We start from the raw sequence: 22,111 nt of genomic DNA, 5'->3' as shown, positions 1-22,111 counted from the left end.
TTGCCTCTTCCATGAGAAGTCCCTCAGACCAGAGGAATTGTCACAGTGGTTTCTTTCACACCACCCAGCTGGTGGCTGCGGACAGGTGAGACACCCCGCCTCCCCATCTCTGGGCAGCCTTCTGCAAACCCCTGTGGGAATGAAAAGAAACCTGTCCCTTGGGTCGGGGCTGCTGGGCCGAGAGGCACAGAGGGGAGGATGCTGACTCTAGGGTGATACCCCACCGTCACCTTGGCGGCCCCTCTGCCCCTGGCTGTGCCTCAGTTTCTCCATATTTGAGAAGAGCCAGTTGGTGGTCTCTCACCTCTTTTGCTCACCTGTGCAGAGCTTCCAGATGCAGACAGTTGTGATGACATCACTGAATTTCTGTGTGCTAATGACCTCGGCCCGTGTAAGGCCCCTCACGTGTTATTTATGATAATCCCTCCCTTCCCATCTCCGATTTCCATGGCTATTTCCCTGCTGGAGGCATCCGCTCAAACTTGTCTGATGTCCTGTCTCAGATACACACATACATGGAAAGCATGCTGTGGGCTGCGTGCAGACCTGTGTTTGGAGTTGACATGAGCGAGCTCTTCTTCTCTCCTGAGACATGGAGCCTTCTAGATCTTTCCGTACTGTGTGTGTGTCTCATTCATTGCTCCAACAGGAACACCTAGGAGACAGCCACTGCTCTCCCCACAAAGAGGACCCTGCTGCAGCTGAGGCTGCCTGGGAGGAGGGAGTGCTGCCTCCATTCCTGTCTCCTCCTCCTGAGGAGGCCTCCAAAGCACCATTTGAAAAGCAGTGAGCTGGATGACCTCGAGGCTCTCCAACTCCGACAGCCTGCAGGTCTGAGCCCGGCGTGAAGCATCTCTGTGTTTGGGGGACACATCCACAGATGGGGACGGCTCCCATCTTACCAAGAGCATACCACCTGCCAGGTCCCACACTAAGAGTTTCACTGCGTCACCTCCCAGGATCCTCCCCCCAAACCCTCTAAGGATTCTCACTTTTGATGCGCCAAAGGCTCAGAGGCGTTGCCCATGCTTCTCAGGTAAAACGGAACGAACCAAACCATTCTCTCTACAATCTGCCTGTGAACCCTGGTGTGTCTAAATAGCTCCAACCTGTCCATCGATGGACAGGGTGTTCTATAGACAAAGTTACTGGCATCTGGACTGGGTGGCTCATCCAGTCATTCCACCACCAAGCATGAGCAGCCCTGGCATCAGAGGGGATGACCACCCCCAAGCCTCCCAGACAAGCAAGCCTGGTAACCTAACAAATCAAAATCTGCTCTTCACTCACCAAAGCACTTACCCATTAAGTCAGGCTCTGTGTCTACTCCTAGGGGAACACCAGGTCCCACCTAGTGGAAGAGTGACCCTTCAGTGTAGGGACTATGATGTATCTCCACAGTTTAGGAATTTGTAATCCAAGGGTGAGTTCATGCATTAATGATTATTACTAATAAATAAATAAATGTAACGATAGAAGGAACAAACCATTCAGCTTAGGCACCACCCAGAACAACTGTGACAACTGCGATGCTAGTCATTCTACCCATCCAACCACCTGCCCACTGTGTCATCCATCCATCCATCCATCCATCCATCCAACCATCCATCCAACCATCCATCCATCCATCCATCCACCCATCCATCCACCCAGTCCTCTGCCCATCCATCTATCTATCCATCCATCCCTCTATCCTTCCATTCCTCCATCCATCCAGCTTCCCACCCACCTGCTCATCCATCCATCTAACCAGTTACCCACAAACCCACCCACCCACCACCCACAACATGTCCACTGAACACCTCTGTGCCAGGTGCTGGGTTAAGCCCTTCAGTGCCTCCCAGCTCCTACCACAGCCTGATAGAGCATGAAGACTGAGGCAGGTGCGAGGACTGGTGGGGGCGGAATTTCTGGGACGCCCAAGGCATTTTCACAATCTGCCTCCCCCAGAGGCGGGTGGACAAGAAGCCATTCGGGACCAAAGCAGTTTAGAGTCAGGCTAAGCAGCCAGACTTCAAGTCCCAGATTCAACACGTAGGGGGAAGCTTGCTCCCAAGCTTGTCGAGGTGCAGGGTGGAGGTTGGGAGTGAGTGACCCCCTAGTGCGGAGCCCTGAGTGTCTCCCTTCCCTCACTCTAGCCCCACAGCCCCAGTGAGGGGCTAAGCGGTAGCATTAAGATGTGTGACCACATTTTCTAAGGCAAAACCAGTGCTCATCCTGTATAGTTGATCTGCTCATTCATTCATTCAGCAAGTCTGTAGTGAGCCTCCATCACACAAGGCATGTGCTGAGCGTGGGCCTGGGAAGTAAGGCTGACACCGTGGCAATCACCAGAGGGAACAAATGAGCATCACTTACCTAATGGCCATGGGCTTCCCTGAAGGGCAGGAACATGGGTTCCCTGCCTCAGTTTCTCCCCTGGAACATGCGGGTGATTGTGAGGATCTGGCCAGGGTGACACGCTATAGGCCTGAATGGTCATCAAGAGGGGTCTGGCCACTCTGGCTGTCCCTCATTTCATCCAGAGCTGCCCCCACCCACCCTTCCCAACCCAGGAAGCCGGCCTGGTTGTTTATGTGGTTATTAGATAACCAGGTCTGGGCACCGTTTCTTTGATCAGACACCCCTGATAACAAGCAGAGGAAACAGACCATTTTATAGCAAGATTTCATGGAGCGATCTTACCTTCCCACAGTGTTTTTAGCAGAGACAAGGGTGAGGAGGTAGGTGTTCAGTGGGGAGGGAAAGGAAGAGGCTCTGTTTCCACTGACCCACCCCCAGGCTTGGATTTGGGGGGAGGGTGGGTGGGAGATGAGATCTGAGGATGGGAGGCCGGCCTCCTCCGCCCCCATCAGGGACCTCTGGCCCATGGCCACCTCCCTCCCAGTGGCGGTGCTCTGTGTCCCCTTCTCCCCCGGAGCTCTGGCGCCTGGGAAGGGTCCCTGTGGTTAACAACTCAGAAAAGCCCAGCTCTAGAGGCCAAGGTGTGATAATGCCCATGGATGTGACTCACAGCCAGCAGGCTTGAGAAATATTTTGCTTGTCCCCCCAAACAGCCTTATAATTACTAGCATTTCAAATGTTCTCGGATAATTGCTCTGTGTGTAAGAAAGGGGTCAGGAACCGAGCAAATACCACCCTTCCTCTGGCAAAATGCAAGGTCTGGACAATATAATTTTTTTTTTTTTTGGTTAAAAATAAATGTTTGAAGCCAATACATTTTAGCTTTGGTTCCGCCTTTGTCTATTGTTGTATCTTCTTGTAACAAGAGGAGAGTCTTGTTAACACTGTTTTTTTTTTTCCTTCTTTTTCTTTTTGGGAGTAAAATCTGCCTGAGAACAGGTAGTGTGGCGCCCTGCACTTCGCTTCTTACCTGTAAGAGAGGAGCCCGCTCCGTCCCCCCTCCAAGGCCCTGCCATTTGCATGAAGGGGGGGGGGCCCCCCCCCCCCCCCCCGCCGCTGTCCATGCCCAGGAAGCCCTCTGTCATTGTGCTTCCCCTTCGTTCCGAAACCTCTTCCAAGAAAGGCTGTTATTCTAAAATGGGCTTTTTCCTTTAGGATCTTCAGACGCCGAATGGAGCCCACAGCGCAGTGACCCAGTGCGGCCCATGGAGATGCAGAGCATCCGGGTCACAAGCAGGGGCTCCACCACCTTCCAGATGCATGGCCTCAGGACAGGGGCACAACCTCCCCAAACTCAGTTTCCCCCTTCTGTACAATGTGGCAACAATAATTCTTAGTTCTCATCAGGTCATTTGGATGGAAGGTATATGCATGGAAAGCACCTGGCCCATCCCGGGTTCTCGGTACCAGGGGCAAGTCCTCTCACTTAGAAATAAGCCAACCCAACGATTCATAAACGGGCCCCATACTTGGTGGGGGACGTTCTCACATCTCCTAGCAGTTCAGTAAGTTCTAAAAGCACCAAATTATAACCCCACCCGGGACATGAGTGTAACAGCCCCTGCCAGGGGTCCAGGAACACCCACACTCGGCAGCCCAGGGAGGGCCCTCTGCCCCAGTATGGACAGCACAGCACCGAGGAAGTACAACTCCCCGTAGGTGTGAATTTTGCGGATTTAAAGACACAAATTGCCACAAAGAATCACAATTATGCAATTATAAATAATCCCCCGACAACGCCCCTCGGGCCGCACAGTGACCCCGTCCCGCGGCGGCCACTGCGTGCGTGGAGAGCAGGTGCCGCTCTGGTCTCATGCTGTTCTCGACAATCCACAGAGACCAGGAAAATGTCATTTTCAGGAAGGGAACTGATTGTTTCTCTCACATTTCCATTCGTGTAAGATCACTCTGTGGCCTCATCCTGCACCTTCTCATCTCTGCTGCCTCTGGAGAAGAGGGAAGCGAAGGCCGCCTGGGGTGGGGGTGGGGAGGCCTGGATTGGGGGCCCTTGAGGTTGCACTCAGCCGAAGGGCCCCCTGGGGGCCTCACTCACGCTTCTAACAAGGAATCCAAAGGTGGGGTGCTGTCTCGGAGCCCCCAGGACAGGTGTGGACACACAGGCCTCTGAAGCCTTTGGAGGGCAGGCCCCCCAGCTTGGGTCCCGGGGTCCCTGTGCTGGCAGAGGGGACAGGCTCCACCTCTCTTCTCGTCTTCCCTCCCCCTCACTCACCTCTCACCTCCTCCCTTAGGTTCTCTCTCTCCCTCCCCTGCATCTCCCCCTGGTTCTTGGTCCCTGCCTCCTTCCTCTCTCCTTGCTCCTGTCCCTCCCAGGTCCCTTTCTCTCCCTCCCTCCTCTCTGGGGTCTCTCTTCCTTTTCCCTCTCCTTCTGTCCTCTGAGCGAAGGGCAACCCGGTGGAAGTGGAGGCCCCATCTACGCGCTCCAGCTCCAAGCCGGCCCCACACCACTTTCCCTCCGGCACCCACATGGTCCATGCAGGCAGGAACAAGCTGGGAAAGCTTTCCAAAACCTTCCCATCCAAGTGAGGCTCTTTCTCTGCTTCATTCACAAATCCAATAGCTTGCAGAGAACCTCCTTCCCAGATGCTCACCACCTTCATTCAAGGCTTGCCTGCCCCTTGGGGAGGTGCCTGGGAAGCCCCTCCGGGCCTGGGGTGGGGGTGGGGGGGCAGGAGGTGACTAGTCTCGGGACTTGGTGCCTGCCCTCCTCCTCCACCTCCTCCTCCTCCTCCTCCTCCACCTCCTCCTCCTCCTCCTCCTCCACCTTCTCCTCCTCCTCCTCCTCCTCCCAGCGGCCTTGCCTCTGGGCTGCCACCCTAAACTGACTCACTCGGATGCGGGGGTGGAGGAGGAGTTGGGGTGAGATTGGGGGAGGAAACCAGCCCTGGTCGGCTCCACACTGTTTGCCTAGATGCTCTCTGGAGCAGGACGAGCTAATTACAGAGCGCGCTGCGGGCTGCCGGGCACCCCAGCTTGGCCACTTTAACTGTGCTCCTGCGCTCACTGGGCTCCAAGTTGACGCAACTTTTCCAAGAGTATCTGAAAGGCCTGAATAGAAACCTCGGGGGTCCTGGAGTCCAGCGGGGCAGAGGGGAGTTTCCGGCAAGCCCCCTGCCCTCCCAGGGATCTGCCGCTCCCCGTGCGTCGGCCGGAGGAGCGCGCGGCTCGGCTGGGCCAGGCCAGGAGTCCAGGGAGGCCTGCGCCTGCTTGCTCACCGCGCAGACTGGGGAGGCCAGGACCAGGGGACGGAGGGGGTCGGCTGGAGGGTCTGCATGGCAGGAGGAGCCGCGCCAGAGGGCTGGGCGCGCTGCGGCAGCGCCCGGGGCTGTCTCCACCTCTTCTGGCAAGTTGGACCTATGAGTGCGCAGCTCGACTTACAACCGTCAACAGCCCGGGCGGGTGAGCGCGTGTGAGCGCCGGGGGCTCGGGACCCCGCACTTCCTCGCAGGCCTCTCCGCGCAGAGCGGGCGCCCGGGTCGTCCGGCCAGCCCCGACGGGATGCCCGCGACCATGCTCCCCTACGCGTGCGTCCTGGTGCTTTTGGGAGGTAGGTGCCGCGCCCCCACCGGCTGGCTGCCGGCTCGGCTCCGAGGGAAGGGAGGGAGCTCGCCGTCGGGTGTTCCCTGGGGGCCCGCAGCGACTGCCAGGCGGGCGGGCATGGTCGGTGACTTGGCGACGCTGTGCTCTGCGGGCTCCTCTGCGCTCTTCTCTGGCCTCACCTGGCCAGCACCTGCCGCGACGCACCTCCCGAGCATGTTGTGTCACCTTGCTAGGCGCTCTGGTCCCGTGCTGTGTCTCCAGGCACCTGGAGCAGCCCCTTGCGCCAGGCCCCAGAGGGGCTGGGACCTCCGAGAAGGCGCAGGGGGATCCCAGGCCCAACTGAACCGCCCCCACCATGGCAAGATATAAGCCCCGAATCCCTCAGACCGGGGCTGCGGGATCCGGTGTCACCCACTGAATCCTGAACCTACAGAGCCTGGGGGAGAAGTGTGGGAGCGTGCAGTGACCCTGAGCAACAAACCCCGATGGCAGGGACAGGAGGCAGTGCCTTCTCCAGGACTAACTGCTCTCCTGCTGGCTCTCCAGAGGGGGTGGGCAGAGACAAAACTCTCTACAAATGCCACCTGACCATGGTGTGTCACCATTGGCCAAAAGGACGGTAACAACCACAGCTGTGGAAGTGCGTGCAGTCCCAGGCTCACCCCCAAGCACCCTCACATTGTGAAGGATTAAGAATCCTTGCCCTGGAGTCCTATCGCCCGGCTCAGAACCCAGCTCACCTTCCTATCAACCTGCGTGGCCTTAGGCAGCCATGCCCCTTATTAGCTCTCTTAGCCTCAACCTTCTCATCTGTCCGATGGGCTCACAGAATCCCCCCTTCGGCTAGGATTGTTGTGAGGATAGGTATGCCCGGGGCTGCTGGGTCCCACCGGGCACTCTCCACCCCATTTACAGGCAAACAGCAGCCTGGTCCATCTCCAGCAGTTCGTCAACCAGAGTCTTTTCTTCCCAACCCCAAATTTCTAAGCAAGATTATTTGAAGAAGACATGGAAGGGGTCTGAAGGCAGGTCAGGGGAGGGTTGGGTCAGCCAGGGATGAATCTCAGCTATGTCCACCAGGAGGGGCCCCCACCAGGGCTGGAAGTGAGCACTCACACAGCTCTCCTTTGCCTGGGAGTTCTCCCTCGATGCAAAAGCAGGCCAGGGCCACCCTGCTGGTCCCAGGGAGAGAGGGCAGGAAAGAAAGGGCAGAGGGCAAGGCGAGAGCCTGGCCCAGGAGGTCCATGCTTTCCTCTGGGCGCTGAGGTGGGAGGAGGCCCAGAGGATGCTCCTCCACTCCCGGGGATGGGACCATCAAGAACAAGAGGGCCGATTACCCCCCAGAAACCTGCAGCCTCGGCCACAGCACAGGGCTGTTGTCTTTGGCAGGCCCTGAATTCTTGTCATGCCAATAAAATCATTGGAAGTTTAGCATCTCGGGGAGCCCCGCTGCTTCACTCCCTGGCGACCTTTCGCCTTAGCAAGTGTGACAGATTCCACAGGACAGAAGCCAGGAGCCCGCCTGGTGGCCCCCGGTGCACCGAGGCCACAACAGGCCCACTGCCCCCCAACCCCCGAGGTAGACGCAGAGGCTGAAAGGGGGCAGTCCCTGGCGGGCGGCCTTCACGGTTCCCTGCTCTTAACTCGGGTACCATTTTCCACTGAACTCTACTTTCGAAAGTTCTTTTCGCCACTGGCTGCATCACCAGGCAACCGGCTCCTTTTGCTCTGGTGAAAGGGAACAGAACCCACTTAATCCCTCAGATACTTACCAGTTTAGGTACCTGAGCTGGGGCATGCCTGAACCTCGGGCCTCCAGTGTGGATTTGGCACAGGATGGCACGTACGCGGCCCAGCGGGTGAGTTCCCACTGAGTGTACACACACACACACACACACACACAGAGCACTACCCACGTTGTGGTCCAAATCCTCCTCTGCTGGCGGGGTTGGGGGGAGGTGGGGGCGGGGGCATAGGATGTTTAGCAGTATCCCCGGCCTTTCCCCTCCCAGATGCCAGCAGCAACATCTTCCCGGTTATGACAACCACAAAGGTCTCCAGACACCGCCCAATGTCCCCCGGTCGAGGAGTAATCGGGGAGCAACGGAGCCCCTGTCCGAGAACCCTTGGTAGGGCCAGACGGACTGCTGGTAGCTTTTCAAATGAATCTCTCAAAATCACCAGGTCAGATGAATTTTGTTCTCGCTCTGAGCAATCAGGAATTCAAAGGCACAGTGGGGGCCCAAGAGAAACAACACAGCTTAGGTGGCTTCTAATTTGAACGTGGGTTTCTCCCTCCCTCTTGTCTCTGAAAGCGTCCTGGGGGGACGATGGGAGCACAGCTGCGGGTAGTGGTTAGCTCCCCGCCACGGCAGACCTTCCTGCAAACCCGGGTCTCATGCCAGTTTACCAGCCTCCAGCTTTGCTTCGCACCACAGCAATTTCTGGCTTTTAAAAATCTCCTTACTCAACAAGTTTATGCTTGAGGGGGGAAAAAAATGAAAAAAAAAAAAAAAACCTGGCTTCATTTTTTTATTTCCCCCCTCATTTGTATTTCTTTTTTCTAATTTCAGTCCTGCTTTTATCTCGAGCCATATACTTTGTGATGGCAAGTTATCATCTCGAGGCAGATTAACTAGAGCAGTCACGGGCCATTCCGTAATAAATGAGTTGTTGGTGTGGGACTCCGTTTGCAAACCCGGAATAGAAACCGGGAAGAGAATGGACTTAAACACGCTCATCCGAAAGTCAAATGTGAATAAAGATCGGTTATTGAATTAGTTGTTCAAAATGAAGTACATTGTCATCGGAAACTTCATCTTGCCGGGGACAGGTCGCTGGGGGCGGGGGGGGGGGGCGCGGGCAGCTGTTTTGCTTATCTCCTGACCGGGGCTCTAATCTCCAAATTCAAAATAACCGGCTCAAGGCAAATATAGCAGCTTCCTTAATTTCAAAACCATCTGGATAGCAGACCAGTTAGAAGCCACACATGAAGAAACATTTGTGCAATGTATTGGAAGTTAACTACGTTAATGAAAGCTTCAAGCCAGAATGAGCCCCTGATAAAACTTCTGAGATACGCTGCTTTCACCACCAGAGCCCGAGCCCGCCTAGAAAACGAGGATCGAGAGCCCAGTGCAGAGGAAGGGGGGGCGCTCAAACCGGTTTGAGCTCGAGGGCCCCGGGGCCAAGCCAGGGGGGCGGTAGGGAGAGACCTAGATTTGGAAGCTGGCACCGGGGGTGGCCATGAACTGTGACCAGGGGGCTGGCGCAGTTGTTCCCTAAACCAGAACGGCTTCCAGGAACCCTTGGTACCGAGCGGGTCCCCGGCCCTCCTGGGACACCTGGAGTCTCCAAAAGACCCCGATACAGGAAACCATGTAAGACCCGGTAAGGGAGCTGCAGAGCAGGAGAGGGGAGTGACGGTGTCCCAGCGAGCCCAGCGCATCCCAGAGGATGTCAGACCCCCAGCTGGAGGGAATCGTGGGCCGGGCCGTGCCCACCGGGACCCCTACCTGGTGCCCGGAGCCCGCTGGGCTGGGCTGGGCCCAACGCCCGTCTTGTGAGCTCCAGGGACCTTAAGAGCAGCATCTGGGGACTTGGACGGACCTGGTCCCCTCCAGCTCCGTCACCTTCCCGTCCTGTCCCCCGCATCCCCATCAGCGAGTTGGGACCAGTGTGGTTAAGTGTGAGGACCCCGCCCCGTGGATCCCCCGGCCCTCCCCGCCGGGCGCGGGGCTCGAAATCGCAGAGGGAGGAGGAGGCCCCGCTCTGCCGCCGAACCACCCCGAGTTTGCGAGGTCTCTCCATGTCCGTCTCCTTCCCCTCTGATGTCCTGTGTGTCCCCGAGAGCACCGTGTCTGCCTCCTCTGCCTGGGGAACCTGGGCTTAGCTGCCCCCCGTGACCCCGCAGCCTCGGCCGCCGCCCTCAGTCCCCTTCTCTGTGAAATGGCAGTGCTGGCGGCACCCACGGCTGGTGGCAGGGGGCGGGGGCGCTGACCCAAGCAGGCATCCAGTGGGGAGGAGCCCACGCGAGGCTCCGTTCAGCGTCCCGGCCCCGGGCCTCGCGGAGCACCCGGCCCTCGGCGGGCGGCGCTGAAGCCAGGAGGCAGCTCGCCGTCCCCGTGGAGGCCGGACTCAGGCGGGCGACGCAATCTCAGATGAGCCACGAATTAGGGAGCGATGAGCGCTGCACAGAGTGTGTGCAGGGGCATCTAGCCTAGCCCCTGACACGCTCGCTGGAACCTGACGAAAGAGGAAGGGTTAACTGGAGGAAGAGGTGGGGAGGAAGAGGAGGACCGTCCAGGGAGAGGTACCAGCATGTGCAAAAGCCTAGGTGCGGGAGGAGGCACCGCTGTGTCAGGGGACGGCAGAGGGGGCCACTGGGGCCGGAAAGGGGAGAGTGAAGGGCCAAGGGGCAGGTGTGGGTGAGCTCGGAGGCAGCCAGGGTCAATCACGGAGGACCTGGGGGTCTTGGAAAGGAAGCAGACTTTGTGTCACAGGCACTGCAGTGGCCCACTGAAGGGTTTTCAGCGGGCGAGGAATGGGCTGCCTCTAGAATTAGTGAGCCTCCCGTCACTGGAGGCATCCAAGAGCAAACAGAGCCATGTGAGGGCAGCATGAGCTGGGAAGTTGCCCGGATTCGCTTCCCAGCCCCCGAAGCCCCTGGGTGTAGGGAGTGCCACCTGCCTCCCAGCGCCAGGACAAGGGCCTCCAGCTGGTGTTTCAGGCCCCCAGGCTCCCCCAGTGCCCAGTCCGTTAGCGGTGCTGGAAGGCTGGAAGGCCCCACTCGCCCCTCTTCCAAGCGACTCTGTCTTCTCTCCCGCCCCTCTGCGCCCCTCCGCCCCCATCTCACCCTCACCCCCACACATTTCACAGACAAGCTTTCTCCACCGCAGAGAAGACGGCGGTCACCAGCCACCACGACGAAGTCCTTTCTACCACGGTGTCCACGCGCCCACACGCGGTTCCTCCTGCCGACAACACTGTTCCCTCCCCCAGCCTGCCCTGCCCCTGCACACTTGCCTGCAAATGCCTAACGGTGGAACTGCTGCAGCAGACTGTGTGCGTGACGTTTGTTTGCTGACCTTCCCTCCCGATGGGTTGTACCAGTCCGCGCTCCCCACAGATGGCCCGCGGGAGCGCCAGTTCCCACCCTGGCCGACCCTTAGCATTCTTTAAAAATCTTGCCAACAGTAATTCTCGGTTCTTTAGATTTGCAGGCCTTTGATTTTCTTTTTTTTCTGATATATGGAGTTCTTTTAAAAATTTTTTTCTTTAAATTCAATTAATTAATACATAATGTATGATTGGTTTCAGGGGTAGAGGCCAGTGATTCATCAGTCTTATATAACACCCCATGCTCATCACGTCCCGCGATTAAGGAGGCTTAATGCCCATCACCCGGTTACCCCATCTCCCCACCCACATCCCCTCCAGCCACCCTCAGTTTGTTTCCTGTGATTAAGAGTCTCTTATGCTTTGTCTCCCTCTCTGATTTCATCTTCTTTTATTTTTTCCTCTCTTCCCCTATGATCCTCTGTGTTGCTTCTTAAATTCCACATATGAGTGAGAGCATAGGATAATTGTCTTTCTCTGACTTATTTTGTTTAGCATAATACCCTCTGGCTCCATCCGCATTGGTGCAAATGGCAAGATTTCATTTTCTGATGGCTGAGTAGTGTTCGGTTGTAGATAGAGACCACATCTTCTTAATCCTTTCACCTGTGGATGGATGTCTGGGCTCTTTCCACAGTTTGGCCCTTGTAGACATTAGTGCCATAAACATTGGGGTGCAGGTGCCCCTTCAGATCAGTACATTTGTATCTTTGGGGGAAATACTCAGTAGTGCAATTGCTGGGTCACACGGTAGCTCCATCTTTGACTTCTTGAGGACCCTCCACACTGTGTTCCAGAGAGGCTGCATCAGCTTGCATTGCCACCAACAGGGTAAGAGGGCTCCCCTTTCTCCGCATCCTCTCCAACATTTGTTGTTTCCTGACTTGTTAATTTTCCCCATTCTCACTGGTGTGAGGTGGGATCTCATGGTGGTTTTGATTCGTATTTCCCTGATGTCAAGTGACATTGAGCATTGTTTCATGCGTCTGTTGGCCATGCATAGGCCTTTGGAGAAATGTCTGTTCATGACTTCCGCCCATTTCTTGACTGGATTATTTGCTCTTTGGCTGTTGAGTTTGATAAGTTCTTCATAGATCTCGGATACTAGCCCTTTATCTGATGTGTCATCTGCAGATATCTTCTCCTGTTCTGTAGGTTGCCTTTTGGTTTCGTCGACTGTTTCCTTTGCTGTGCAAGAGCTTTTTATCTTGATAAAGTCCCAATAGTTCATTTTTACTTTTGTTTCCCTTGCCTTTGGAGACGTGTCTAGTAAGAAGTTGCTGCGGCCGAGGTCAAAGAGATTGCTGCCTGCGTTCTCCTCTACGGTTTTGATGGATTCCTGTCTCACATTTAGGTCTTTCATTCATCTTGAGTCTATCTTTGTGTGTGGTGTGAGGAAATGGTCCAGTTTCATTCTTCTGCACGTGGCTGTCCAATTTCTCCAACACGATTTGTTGAAGATACTTTTTTCCATTGGATATTCTTTCCTGCTTTTTCAGAGATTAGTTGACCATAGAGCTGAGGGTCCATTTCTGGGGTCTCTATTCTGTTCCATCGATCTCTGTGACTGTTTTTGTGTCAGTACCACACTGTCTTGATGATTATGGCTTTGTAATCAAGGTTGAAGCCCAGAATTGTGAAGCCCAAAACCACCAGTTTTGGTTTTCTTTTCAACATTCCTTTGGCTACTTGGGGAGGGGGGGTCTTTTCTGGTTCCACACAAATTTTAGGATTATTTGTTCCAACTCTGTGAAATAAATTGATGGTATTTTGATAGGGATTGCATTGAATGTATACATTGCTCTGGGTAGCATAGACATTTGAACAATATTTGTTCTTCCAATCCATGAGCACAAGAAATAGAAAAATGTTCCACGCAGCCCTTTGATTATGAGCAAACAGAAACGTCTACTTGTATTTCTCTGGACCCCTTTTAGTGATTTTCTTAGGGTCTGTCTGGTCATATCCTTTACCCATTTTTGTATTGGACTTCTGAAAAAATATTTTCTTCTTATTGATTTGTTAGTGCTCTTTATATATAGAAAATAAATCATCTCCTGTATCTATCGCAGTTTTCCCCAGTCTACCATTTGTCCACTCAAGCTTCCCTCCTCCTTCTCACGTCTATGGGAACCTGGGCAATGGCACACAGACTACCAGCTAAATGTACATAGAGAGGAGAGAGGAGAATAGATGGCTAGATATTCTTACCATAAATGACCACGTGTAGAGTGTATATGAGAGAGAGGGAGGGAGGGAGGAGAGACTGGCTTTCCCTGGGGAGAGGGGCAGAGCTCAGGTATTGTTTTCTTCATTTGATTCTCGTGACACCCCATCTCCCACCCCCCCACCATGTCATGGGAACATTTCACAGAAGACAGAAGTAAGACCAGGCACCCAAGGCCCAGACTTGTAGGCCACGGAGCTTCCTGCCCGAGCTGCTCCCCCTGCCAGTGATTGTCAAGGTCAGAATCCAGGCAAGGGCCTCCCTGCCCTGCACCTCCCTCCGAGAGCCAGGCTTCGGTGCCAGGTGCGGGCACCAGGAGATGTGCTCACCCGAGGGGTCTGGGCTGGTGCTTTCCAGGCATGGCCCGATGGGGGAGCACAGTGCAGAGACTGCAAGTGCACCAGCACGACAGTTGGCTGTATCCGCTGACTGCATGCTGGATCAGAGAGCTGCTGAAGTGGAAGGACCCTGGCTGTCTGTCCGTCCGTGAAGACGGCAGAGCGGGCTGGGCTCTGGAAGCACCTTCCCACATTCCAACTCCAGCTGCCCCCCTGACTTGCTAACGACTTGACCCTTCTTGTCTCGGGTTCCCCCTTCCTTTGCACAGGAAGGCCCAGCCCATGGGGTTTCTGTGAAGAGTAGGTGAGACTATGGCAGGGGCGGGGGGGAGGGGAGCACAGTGCCAGGCACAGGACAAGCGCTTGGTGGGTGTCGCTCCCACCGTTGCTGAGGGACAGGACACCGCCTGCAGGTTCCAGTATTGAGACCAGGCTACACGGCTTCTTTTGGACGCTGCAAGACATCTGGGGACAGAAGGAGCATGGCTGGGGAGGAAGGGTCAGAAATGGTGGCTGGACTGGGTCTGAGGAGGATGGGGGCACAGAGCCTGGGGCGGGGGAGATCAGGAGCCCAGGTTCCTGCTTCTGCAGGCGCGAGGGGGCTTGGGGTTGCCCGACCACATACGCACAGGGCCCACCTGTTCTGGTGGGTGGTTAGGTGCCACATGTTGTGGGAACTAGGGCTGTGGGAACTCTACTTGTTTCCTAAGGCTGCTGCACAAGGGACCGCCAACCGGGTGCCTTAGAACACCAGAAATGTACAGTCTCACGTTTTGGGAATCCGATATGCAGGTGTGAGCAGGACCATGCTCCCTCTGAAACCTGTAGGGCATGATCCTCCCTCGCCTCCTATAGCTTCTGCTGTTTGCTGGGAATCTGTGGCCTACCCTGATTTTCGAAGCATCCCTCCCTCCAGCGCCTGCCTGCAGCATCACGCGGCTGCCCTGTGTGCATGTGCCTCTTCACCTCTTCGTGTCAGGAGACCAGTCATCCTGGATTAGAGCACCCTAATCACTCTCCAGCAGGACCTCGTTCTCACGGTTTACGTCTGTGATGACCCCATTTCTAAATAAGGGGACGTCCTGAGTGAGGTTCTGGGGGTTAAGACTTGAACATATTTGGGGACGGGGAACAAATCAGCCCACGGCACCTAGTGTTGCAGCTGAAGGCCCCGCAGGTGGGTGCAATGGCAGCAGGTGTTTCTGGGAAGTGGAGACTCTAGAAGTTATGTGATCAGCCTGCAGCTCAGAAGCAGGTGGGACAGGGGCACCAGGGTGGTTCAGTGGTTGAGCCTCTGCCTTCGGCTCAGGGCGTGATCCCGGGGTCCTGGGATCGAGCCCCACATTGGGCTCCCCACAGAGAGCCTGCTTCTCCCTTTGCCTGTGTCTCTGCCTCTCTCTGTGTGTCTCTCATGAATAAATAAATAAAATCTTAAAAAAAAAAAAAAAAGAAGCAGGTGGACAGCATCAAGCCATATCCAGGGACCCAGGGAGGGAAGGGAGGCCAGGGGACCAGAACCTAAATATTCCACCATTAGGTAATGACCTGAATAAACTTTGAGGGAATTATGCACCCACAAAGTTATATGTCACAAAAAGCATTGAATGACAGGGAAAGATATTTTTGACATAACGTTAGAACAGAAACACGGTGTCTGTACATTTGATCTCGCTTCTGTTTGCATTGGCGGGGGTGCATCCTTATTCGGTAAAAATAAACCAGGAGAAGAGCGAGCGCCTGGGTGTTTCAGCGGGTTAAGCGTCCGACTCTTGATTTCAGCTCCGGTCATGATCTCAGGGTTGTGAGATGGAGCCTCACGTTGGGCTCTGCTCTGGGCATGGAGCCTGCTTAAAATTCTCTCTCTCTCTTCCCCTCTGTCCCTGCCTGCGCCTTTCTCTCTCTTAAAACAACAACAAAAGAAAAAAAATAACCTAGAGGAAAACAGAGGAGGCGAGGGGTGATGTCTGAGAGCTGTGACTATGGGTGATTTCTCCCTCTCTGCTTCTCCTGTGTTTCCTCCAGGATCAGTTCCCTCTGGGCTGGGTTTGCAGCCTCCCAGACTTGCGGTCCCCTGGGTTTGTCAGGACCCCAGCAGGAGAGTCCCGTTAGAGAAGTCGTGGAGGGTGGGACTGGCCAAACCCGACCCTGGCTGCAGGGTGGGGGTTCCTGGGGGTCGGACGTGGAATCACCCCTGAATGGCACCAGGGTCCCTGGCAGTAGAGAAGCTCTTAGGCAGGCTAGGGTTCCCAGGGAATTGATTTGGGAAACAGCAAGTTCCCAACCGGTCAGACATTTGAACAGGCCCCCGCCCCACTCTGTGCTACAAGGAGACAGGGATGCCAAAGGTGTCCCATCAAGCAGATGGGGCCTCAGGACAGATGGGGCCAGAGTCCATCCCTATAGGGTGTCTGAGGCCAGACCAGAGCTCTGGATGGACCAGAATCAGCAACAGCTGACGTCCACCAGGCACCTGCTCTCATTAAGCACAGTAGGGGACATCACATTATTTCTTCATGGGCACCTTGTGATTCAGGTCCTGCTGTCATTGACCTTTGACCTCTGAGGACTTGGAGGCCACTGGGTTAGGATGTTTCAGAAGGGCAGAGGCCTGCAAAGACTGCAGCCTGGCGGGCTTTTGGGTTCTCAGGAGCCATCCAGACCATGCGAGATGCCAGGCCCCAGAAGCACGGTCTCTGCATGGGCAGCCCAGGGGCCAGGAGACCCACTGCTGACCACAGAGAAGAACCAGGGAGTCAGGGAGTCGGGGTCCTTCACCAAAGCCAGGGAGACTCGCTGTGCTTCTTGTTGGCCCCTTTGCCCTGAGGAATCCCCACTCCTCAAGTCCTCTGCTTTAAGCAAAACTCAATGGACAAATGCCCCCTTCTGCTAACAGCACAGTTCCCCTCAGTGACTCTCATCCTGGAGGACTTGGCAGTCAGGGTGCCTCCCCTCCAGCTGGGCAGGAGTCTCAGGCTGGGCAAACGGGATACTTGCGCCAGGACCTCCAATCTTTGTGCAGTGACCAGAGGCTTGAATGCATGGTGCCCATGTCGGATGACCTAGAGAAGCTCTGGAGTGATTCCCACCAACTGGGTTCCCAGGGCACCCCTTAGGGCAGTGAGCACCCACGCCCTTCGAAGGAGTTCCCTTTCCTTTTACATGAGTCAGGGGTGGCTTCTGTTGCTCACAACCAAAGCACCTAACCAATGCCGCCAATGGCCACTGTGAGGCCATGCTCTTTGAGCAGTTAGCTAAAGGCTGTCCATGCTTTGGTCTCCATTGTTAGCTATCCCTGGAGCTCCATGTGCACTACAAAATCGGAGCTGCCATCCCCCCAGTCCCGGTATTAAAATACACAGAGAAGAGGAAGAAAATCAAGAGCTCACACCCAACCCCACTCTTTGCAAAAAAATATGCATTAAAACAGAGAGCAAGACGCGGATATATTTAGCTTGGAATCACCAGCAACCACAGTAAAACTAAATTACTTGTTCTTTGAAATCTACAATTAGAGTTGTTTTAACATGTGTTTTTGGTGGTTGGGTGTGGTTTCTAGATAGTTTGAAACTTAAGCCTACTGTTGAGCCCATCAGCTTTATCCAAATCTGTTGGGCTCCAATTTCCTTAACAGCAGCCCACAGTTACAGAAATGAAAACCAACTTGCCAGTGATTAAGAGTGCCTGGCATTTTACAGTGATTGACGTTTGGACTTGTTTTTTTCTTCTATGGTCTTACAAGACTTCTGCATCTTCATCTACCTTGTGCAGAAAAGATCGATTTAACATAACCATTGGGGGAAAAAAACAAAAACTAAACGAAGTAACCCTTGAGATCTCAGAGAAGGTAACGACTTTGTGACCAAATGACAGCTGCATTCTCCTTGCACACCACCCCTCCTGCGTTCAGGGATCCTAAATGCCTGCTTGGGGCAATTCAGGAATTGTGGCTCTGCTGCTAAGGTGCGTAGGGACCACCTGAATTCCAGAAACGTCGCCGTTCCAGGGTCCACGTGAAGAGCCAAGTCCATTCCCAACCAGGGCATTCATGATTGCACTCATTATTGCCCAGGGGAGGACAGGCTGGGACCCTCAGGCCCCCACCCACCGCCCCCATCCCATCAGGGTTTCACCAAGGACACAGATTCACCTGGAATTTGCATATTCATCACCAGAGCCATCCTCCAAGTGTTTGAGGCCAGGGCGGCTGGAGTTCATTATTAACACGGTGAAGCATACTCCCTGTTTACATAGATAATTTGCTCAGAAAGTTCTTTTCTTTTTTTATCCTGCTTAAGTACAAAGACAAACGCCTCTCTCTCCCTCCTCCAAATTCTAATTCAGGGAGCGCAGATGAATGAGCACACATCTATTGTGTTTTTGGATAACTTCATGTAACTTCAGCTCATTCAAATATTCAGCAATTCGACAGGCATTCAGGGGGTGCCTACTGTGTCGGGGGTGCTCCTCTGCACCGCGCGGTAGCGAGCCACGGGAGTGGGCCCAGGTGCTAGCTGGGTGCTGGGGTTGGGGTGGGGAGGTGGGTGCAGGCAATAAATAAGCAAACAAATAAACGAGAAAATGACCAGTGATGATATCTCTCTGAAATGAAGAAAAGCCGGGGGTGGGGCGATCGGCGGGGGCAGGGAGGTCGGCAGGGGGCGGGGCGACCGATGAGGGCGGGGCGATCGGCGGGGGCGGGGCGACCGATGAGGGCGGGGCGATCGGCAGGGGGCGGGGCGACCAGTGAGGGCGGGGCTGCCGGCAGGGGGCGGGGCGATCAGCGGGGGGCGGGGCGACCAGTGAGGGCGTGGCGATTGGCGGGGGCGGGGCGACCAATGAGGGCGGGGCTGCCGGCAGGGGGCGGGGCGATCAGCGGGGGGCGGGGCGATCGGCAGGGGCGGGGCCACCGATGAGGGCGGGGCGATTGGCGGGGGGCGGGGCGATCGGCAGGGGACCGGGCTGCAGGATGAGGAGTACCTGGGTCCCTGGAAGGAGGTGACGTCAAGCTCGCTCTGGAAAGCCGAAATGCAATGGGGTCGGCCTGGAAATTTCTGAGACGCCAGGAACCCGAGTCAAGGGCTCAGCAGGTGCAGAGGCCCGAAGACCAGGCCGCCTTGGCCGGTTTCGGGAACAGGAGGACAGTCAGCACAGCCCCGCAGGAGAGGGTGACGGGGCCAAGTCAGAAGGGTGGGCAGGCCCGCCCCCGGGGGAGTGGGAGGCCTCGGCCGAGGCTGAGGTCAAGTCCAGCGCAAGTTCAGGGGCTCAGAAAGGCTCCGTGGCTGCTGCACGGAGCGTGGACCCCCGGGCGGCTGGGCTTCACCTGCGGGGCTGGACCCCTTGTCGGTGGATGCCATGTGGGTGCCGCGTCAGGGTCCTGGGGCTGCCGCAACAAGGTGCCACCGACTCGGGGGCGTAAGCCAATAGAAATGCGTTCTTTCCTGGTTCTGGAGGCTGGAAGGCCAGCGTCAGTGTATCAGCAGGGCTGTGCTCCCTCCTTCCTCACCTCCTCCAGCATTTGGTGGCTCCAGGTCCCTCCAGTCTCTGCCTCTGTCTTCACACGGCACTGCTCCCCGTGTCTTCTGCGTCTGTGTCCAAATCTCTGTCTTCTCAGAACACGAGAAGGACTAGGGCCCACCCTCATCCAGTATGACATCATCTTAGCTTGATTACCTCTGCAAACGCCCTATTTCCGAGATCATATTCACAGGTATGGGGAGTTAGGACTTGATGTATCTTTTGGGAGACCACAATTCAACTCACCACAGGGGATAAAGAGACAACTCTCGGATGTGTGCTCTGGCACCACCATGTACTGTCGGGTAGGTTGTTCACTCTACGAGAGTGACATGCTCTGTGCTCCACAAGCCCAGCCAAGGGCCCTGGTGGGTGGGGGCTGTGCCTACCCAGAGGGTTGCCTTTTTCTAACTCACTTTCTGACTTCCTTACTGTATTCCACATGGACTGGGCTGGAGGTGGGGGAAATCAAGAGCCCCGTTCAGCAGTACGGTGCTGCAGGTATCCAAGAGCAGGGACGTTCTCAGCTAGGCTAGCACTCCCAGAAGGCTCCGTCTCCTGCTCCTTCAGGGCACTCAGAGGGGGCTGCAGAGAGATGGGTGAACGACAGCAGTCGGTGCAGGTGCAGGCGGGAGACACTCCAAGAGGGTGGGCCACCCCCCCTCGGAGAACCAGGGAAGGCCTCCCCGAGCACCGGGCAAGGAGGAGTTGGCCAAGAGGACGTGAGGAAGGGCGCTCCACACTGTCATCGTTTCCCTAAGCACCAGTGGAGGGTCAGCAGTCGGAACGCTGACACGCAGGCCGGAGCCAAGGGTGCAGGCACCAGGTGCAGCGGGCCTCCAGACCTAGATGCAGCTCAGCTGGCCGGCTCACACGGACTCTCCTAAAAGTGCTCCCTTTGGTCCCACCGGCCCCCCTGGGACCCTCTCCCCGGTCAAGCCCGTCCCCATCAGCTCCCAGCTGGACCAGTGGCTTGCGGGCCTTTCTGTTTCCAGGGGCCAATTCAGGAAAGGCAACGATGTGAACGGCATCCTTTTTCTTTTGTTTTTAACTCCGAGAAATTATATCCTTGTTAATCAGGAGCTGTGATGTCTGGGGCTGCATTAAGCAGCCTTTCATAGGTTCCCAGCCAGCGAGGGGGTTCATTCCGGAGGCTAAAACTTGCGCTGTGCACAGCCAGCCTGCACCAGGCTCTGATTATAATGCTGGCCCCTCGGAACAAATTTCATTATTGAACAAGACACTTTTGAAGCTAGTTTACATTGTCTTTGCTTCGCTGACCTTGTACGCTATTGAATTGGAAAATGTAGTTTGTATTGTAAGGCCTCTTAATAATGTATTTTTTTTTTTTGAAACAAGGGACTTTGCCATTGCAAATGAGACAAAGAACACCATATTTAGCACAAAGAATGCCTCAGTCTGTTTTGAAACATAATTTTCATTAGCCAGGTTTTTCACCGTAACAAGGGTTTAAATTTTATTTTAAAAACAGCCTGCCCCCTCCCTCAACCCAACAACACATATTTATGTATGTTCCTCCATTTTAAAAGGTCTGGAAAGATACACAAACTAATAATAATGGTTGCTGACAGGAAGGGGGAAGGATGTTGAGTGTACTAATAAGGGATTCTGCTTCCCTACATTGGATTATTTTTTAATAATGAGAATGTATTAATAGAAGCCGGATATGGTCCTGCATCCCACCAGCAGCGTGGGCTTGGGTAAGCGGTATGGGTTGAATTGTGTCTCCCCCTCCCCCAAATTCATGGGCTGCAGTGGTGACCCCAGGACCTCGGAATGCAACCTTATTTGCAGGAGGGTCTTTGCAGACCTGCTGGAGTGAGACTGAGGTCACGGGTGGGCCCTACTCCACCATGACTGGTGTTACCTGAGGTGGGGACGCTTGGAGGGCATGTGAAGACACAGGAAGCCCGGGAGAGGCTGCAAAGGCACCCACCCTGCCCACACCTTGATCTGGGACTTCCAGCCTCCAGAACTGGGACAGAATCCATTTCTGTGCTGGAAGCCCCAGCGTGGTGCTTTGTCCCAGGGGCCGAACAGTATGTCACGAGGGTCCAAGTCCCTCCTCTGTGGAGCGGAGTGTCGAGGTGGACCCGAGCTGGACACGGAGCCGCAGACGTGACCCTACATGATGCAGGCCTCCTGCATCCGCCCACCGCTGCCTCCTCCAGCCTCCACTCAGGCTGTGCTACACCTGCCCTTCCACCTGCCCTTCCACCTGCCCTTCCACCAGCGCCACTGGGCCGGCGTCCTGCACACGCTGTGAGCGAATTGGGAAGGATCAGTCTCACAGGATGTCACCCGCACTGGCCACTTCCAGAGACCCACACCTTCTCCTGTTCAGTCCTGGAACAGGCTCCCTAAATCCCTGCAACATCTTGTCAGGCCTCCCTGTGCCCCCTCCAAGGGTCCCCGCAACTGACCCCATCCCGCCTCCTCTGTGGGGCTCCTTCTGAGCGTGCCCCATCCTCCTCCTCCCTCCCTGCTTCTGGAGGCCCCCAGCCCCAGGCAGCCCACCCAGCTTCTCCTCATCTGTTCTCCGACCCCCCTGCTTCCTTATGGTTTTGCTCCTACTCCCCAAAGGCACTCCTCTGTCTCTTGCAGGCTCCTGTCCCTTAAAACAGTGTGGCTGGTGACCACTAACACAATTTTAAATGGTCTAGTAGCCACCTTTTTTCAAAAGTAAACAGAATGAGAGGAAATTATACATAATTATCTATTGTAATTGGTTTAATTATATATTTAATTCTACATTTTCCTTAACCCAACGGATCCAAATATTGTTGTTTCAACACATAATCAATATTTTAAGCTTATTGAGGAGGTTCACGTTCTTTTTTCATAGCAAGTCTTCAAAATCTGGCCTGTAGTTTTACAGTTACAGCACATCCCATTTCAGACACAATTTTCCATCAGAAAGACTCAATCCAGG

The 22,111-nt window shown here is 55.2% G+C and overlaps 1 protein-coding gene across 3 annotated transcripts in view; it reads left to right on the top strand.

Moving 5' to 3' along the window:
• The first annotated feature begins 5,265 nt into the window (after nucleotides 1–5,265).
• Nucleotides 5,266–22,111, top strand: part of APCDD1L (APC down-regulated 1 like) — a 52,625-nt gene continuing 35,779 nt past the window's right edge. Inside the window, exons 1-4 of one of the 3 annotated variants that reach the window (XR_007405600.1) lie at nucleotides 5,273–5,968; nucleotides 7,737–7,820; nucleotides 7,974–8,145; nucleotides 8,535–8,741. Coding sequence is in view for 1 of the 3 variants with exons in the window: in XM_025470518.3 (XP_025326303.1) it covers nucleotides 5,920–5,968 (49 nt within the window). In the remaining 2 variants the exon portion in view is untranslated. Of the gene's footprint in view, nucleotides 5,969–7,736; nucleotides 7,821–7,973; nucleotides 8,146–8,534; nucleotides 8,742–22,111 lie in introns of those variants that run through there. The other 2 variants (XR_007405601.1, XM_025470518.3) reach the window with 2 other exon arrangements.

Source organism: Canis lupus, chromosome 24 (assembly GCF_003254725.2).
Source record: "Canis lupus dingo isolate Sandy chromosome 24, ASM325472v2, whole genome shotgun sequence".
Classification (NCBI taxonomy): Eukaryota; Metazoa; Chordata; class Mammalia; order Carnivora; family Canidae; genus Canis; species Canis lupus.
Note: the sequence above shows the minus strand (reverse complement) of the source record. Positions and strands in the feature narration are given on the sequence as shown.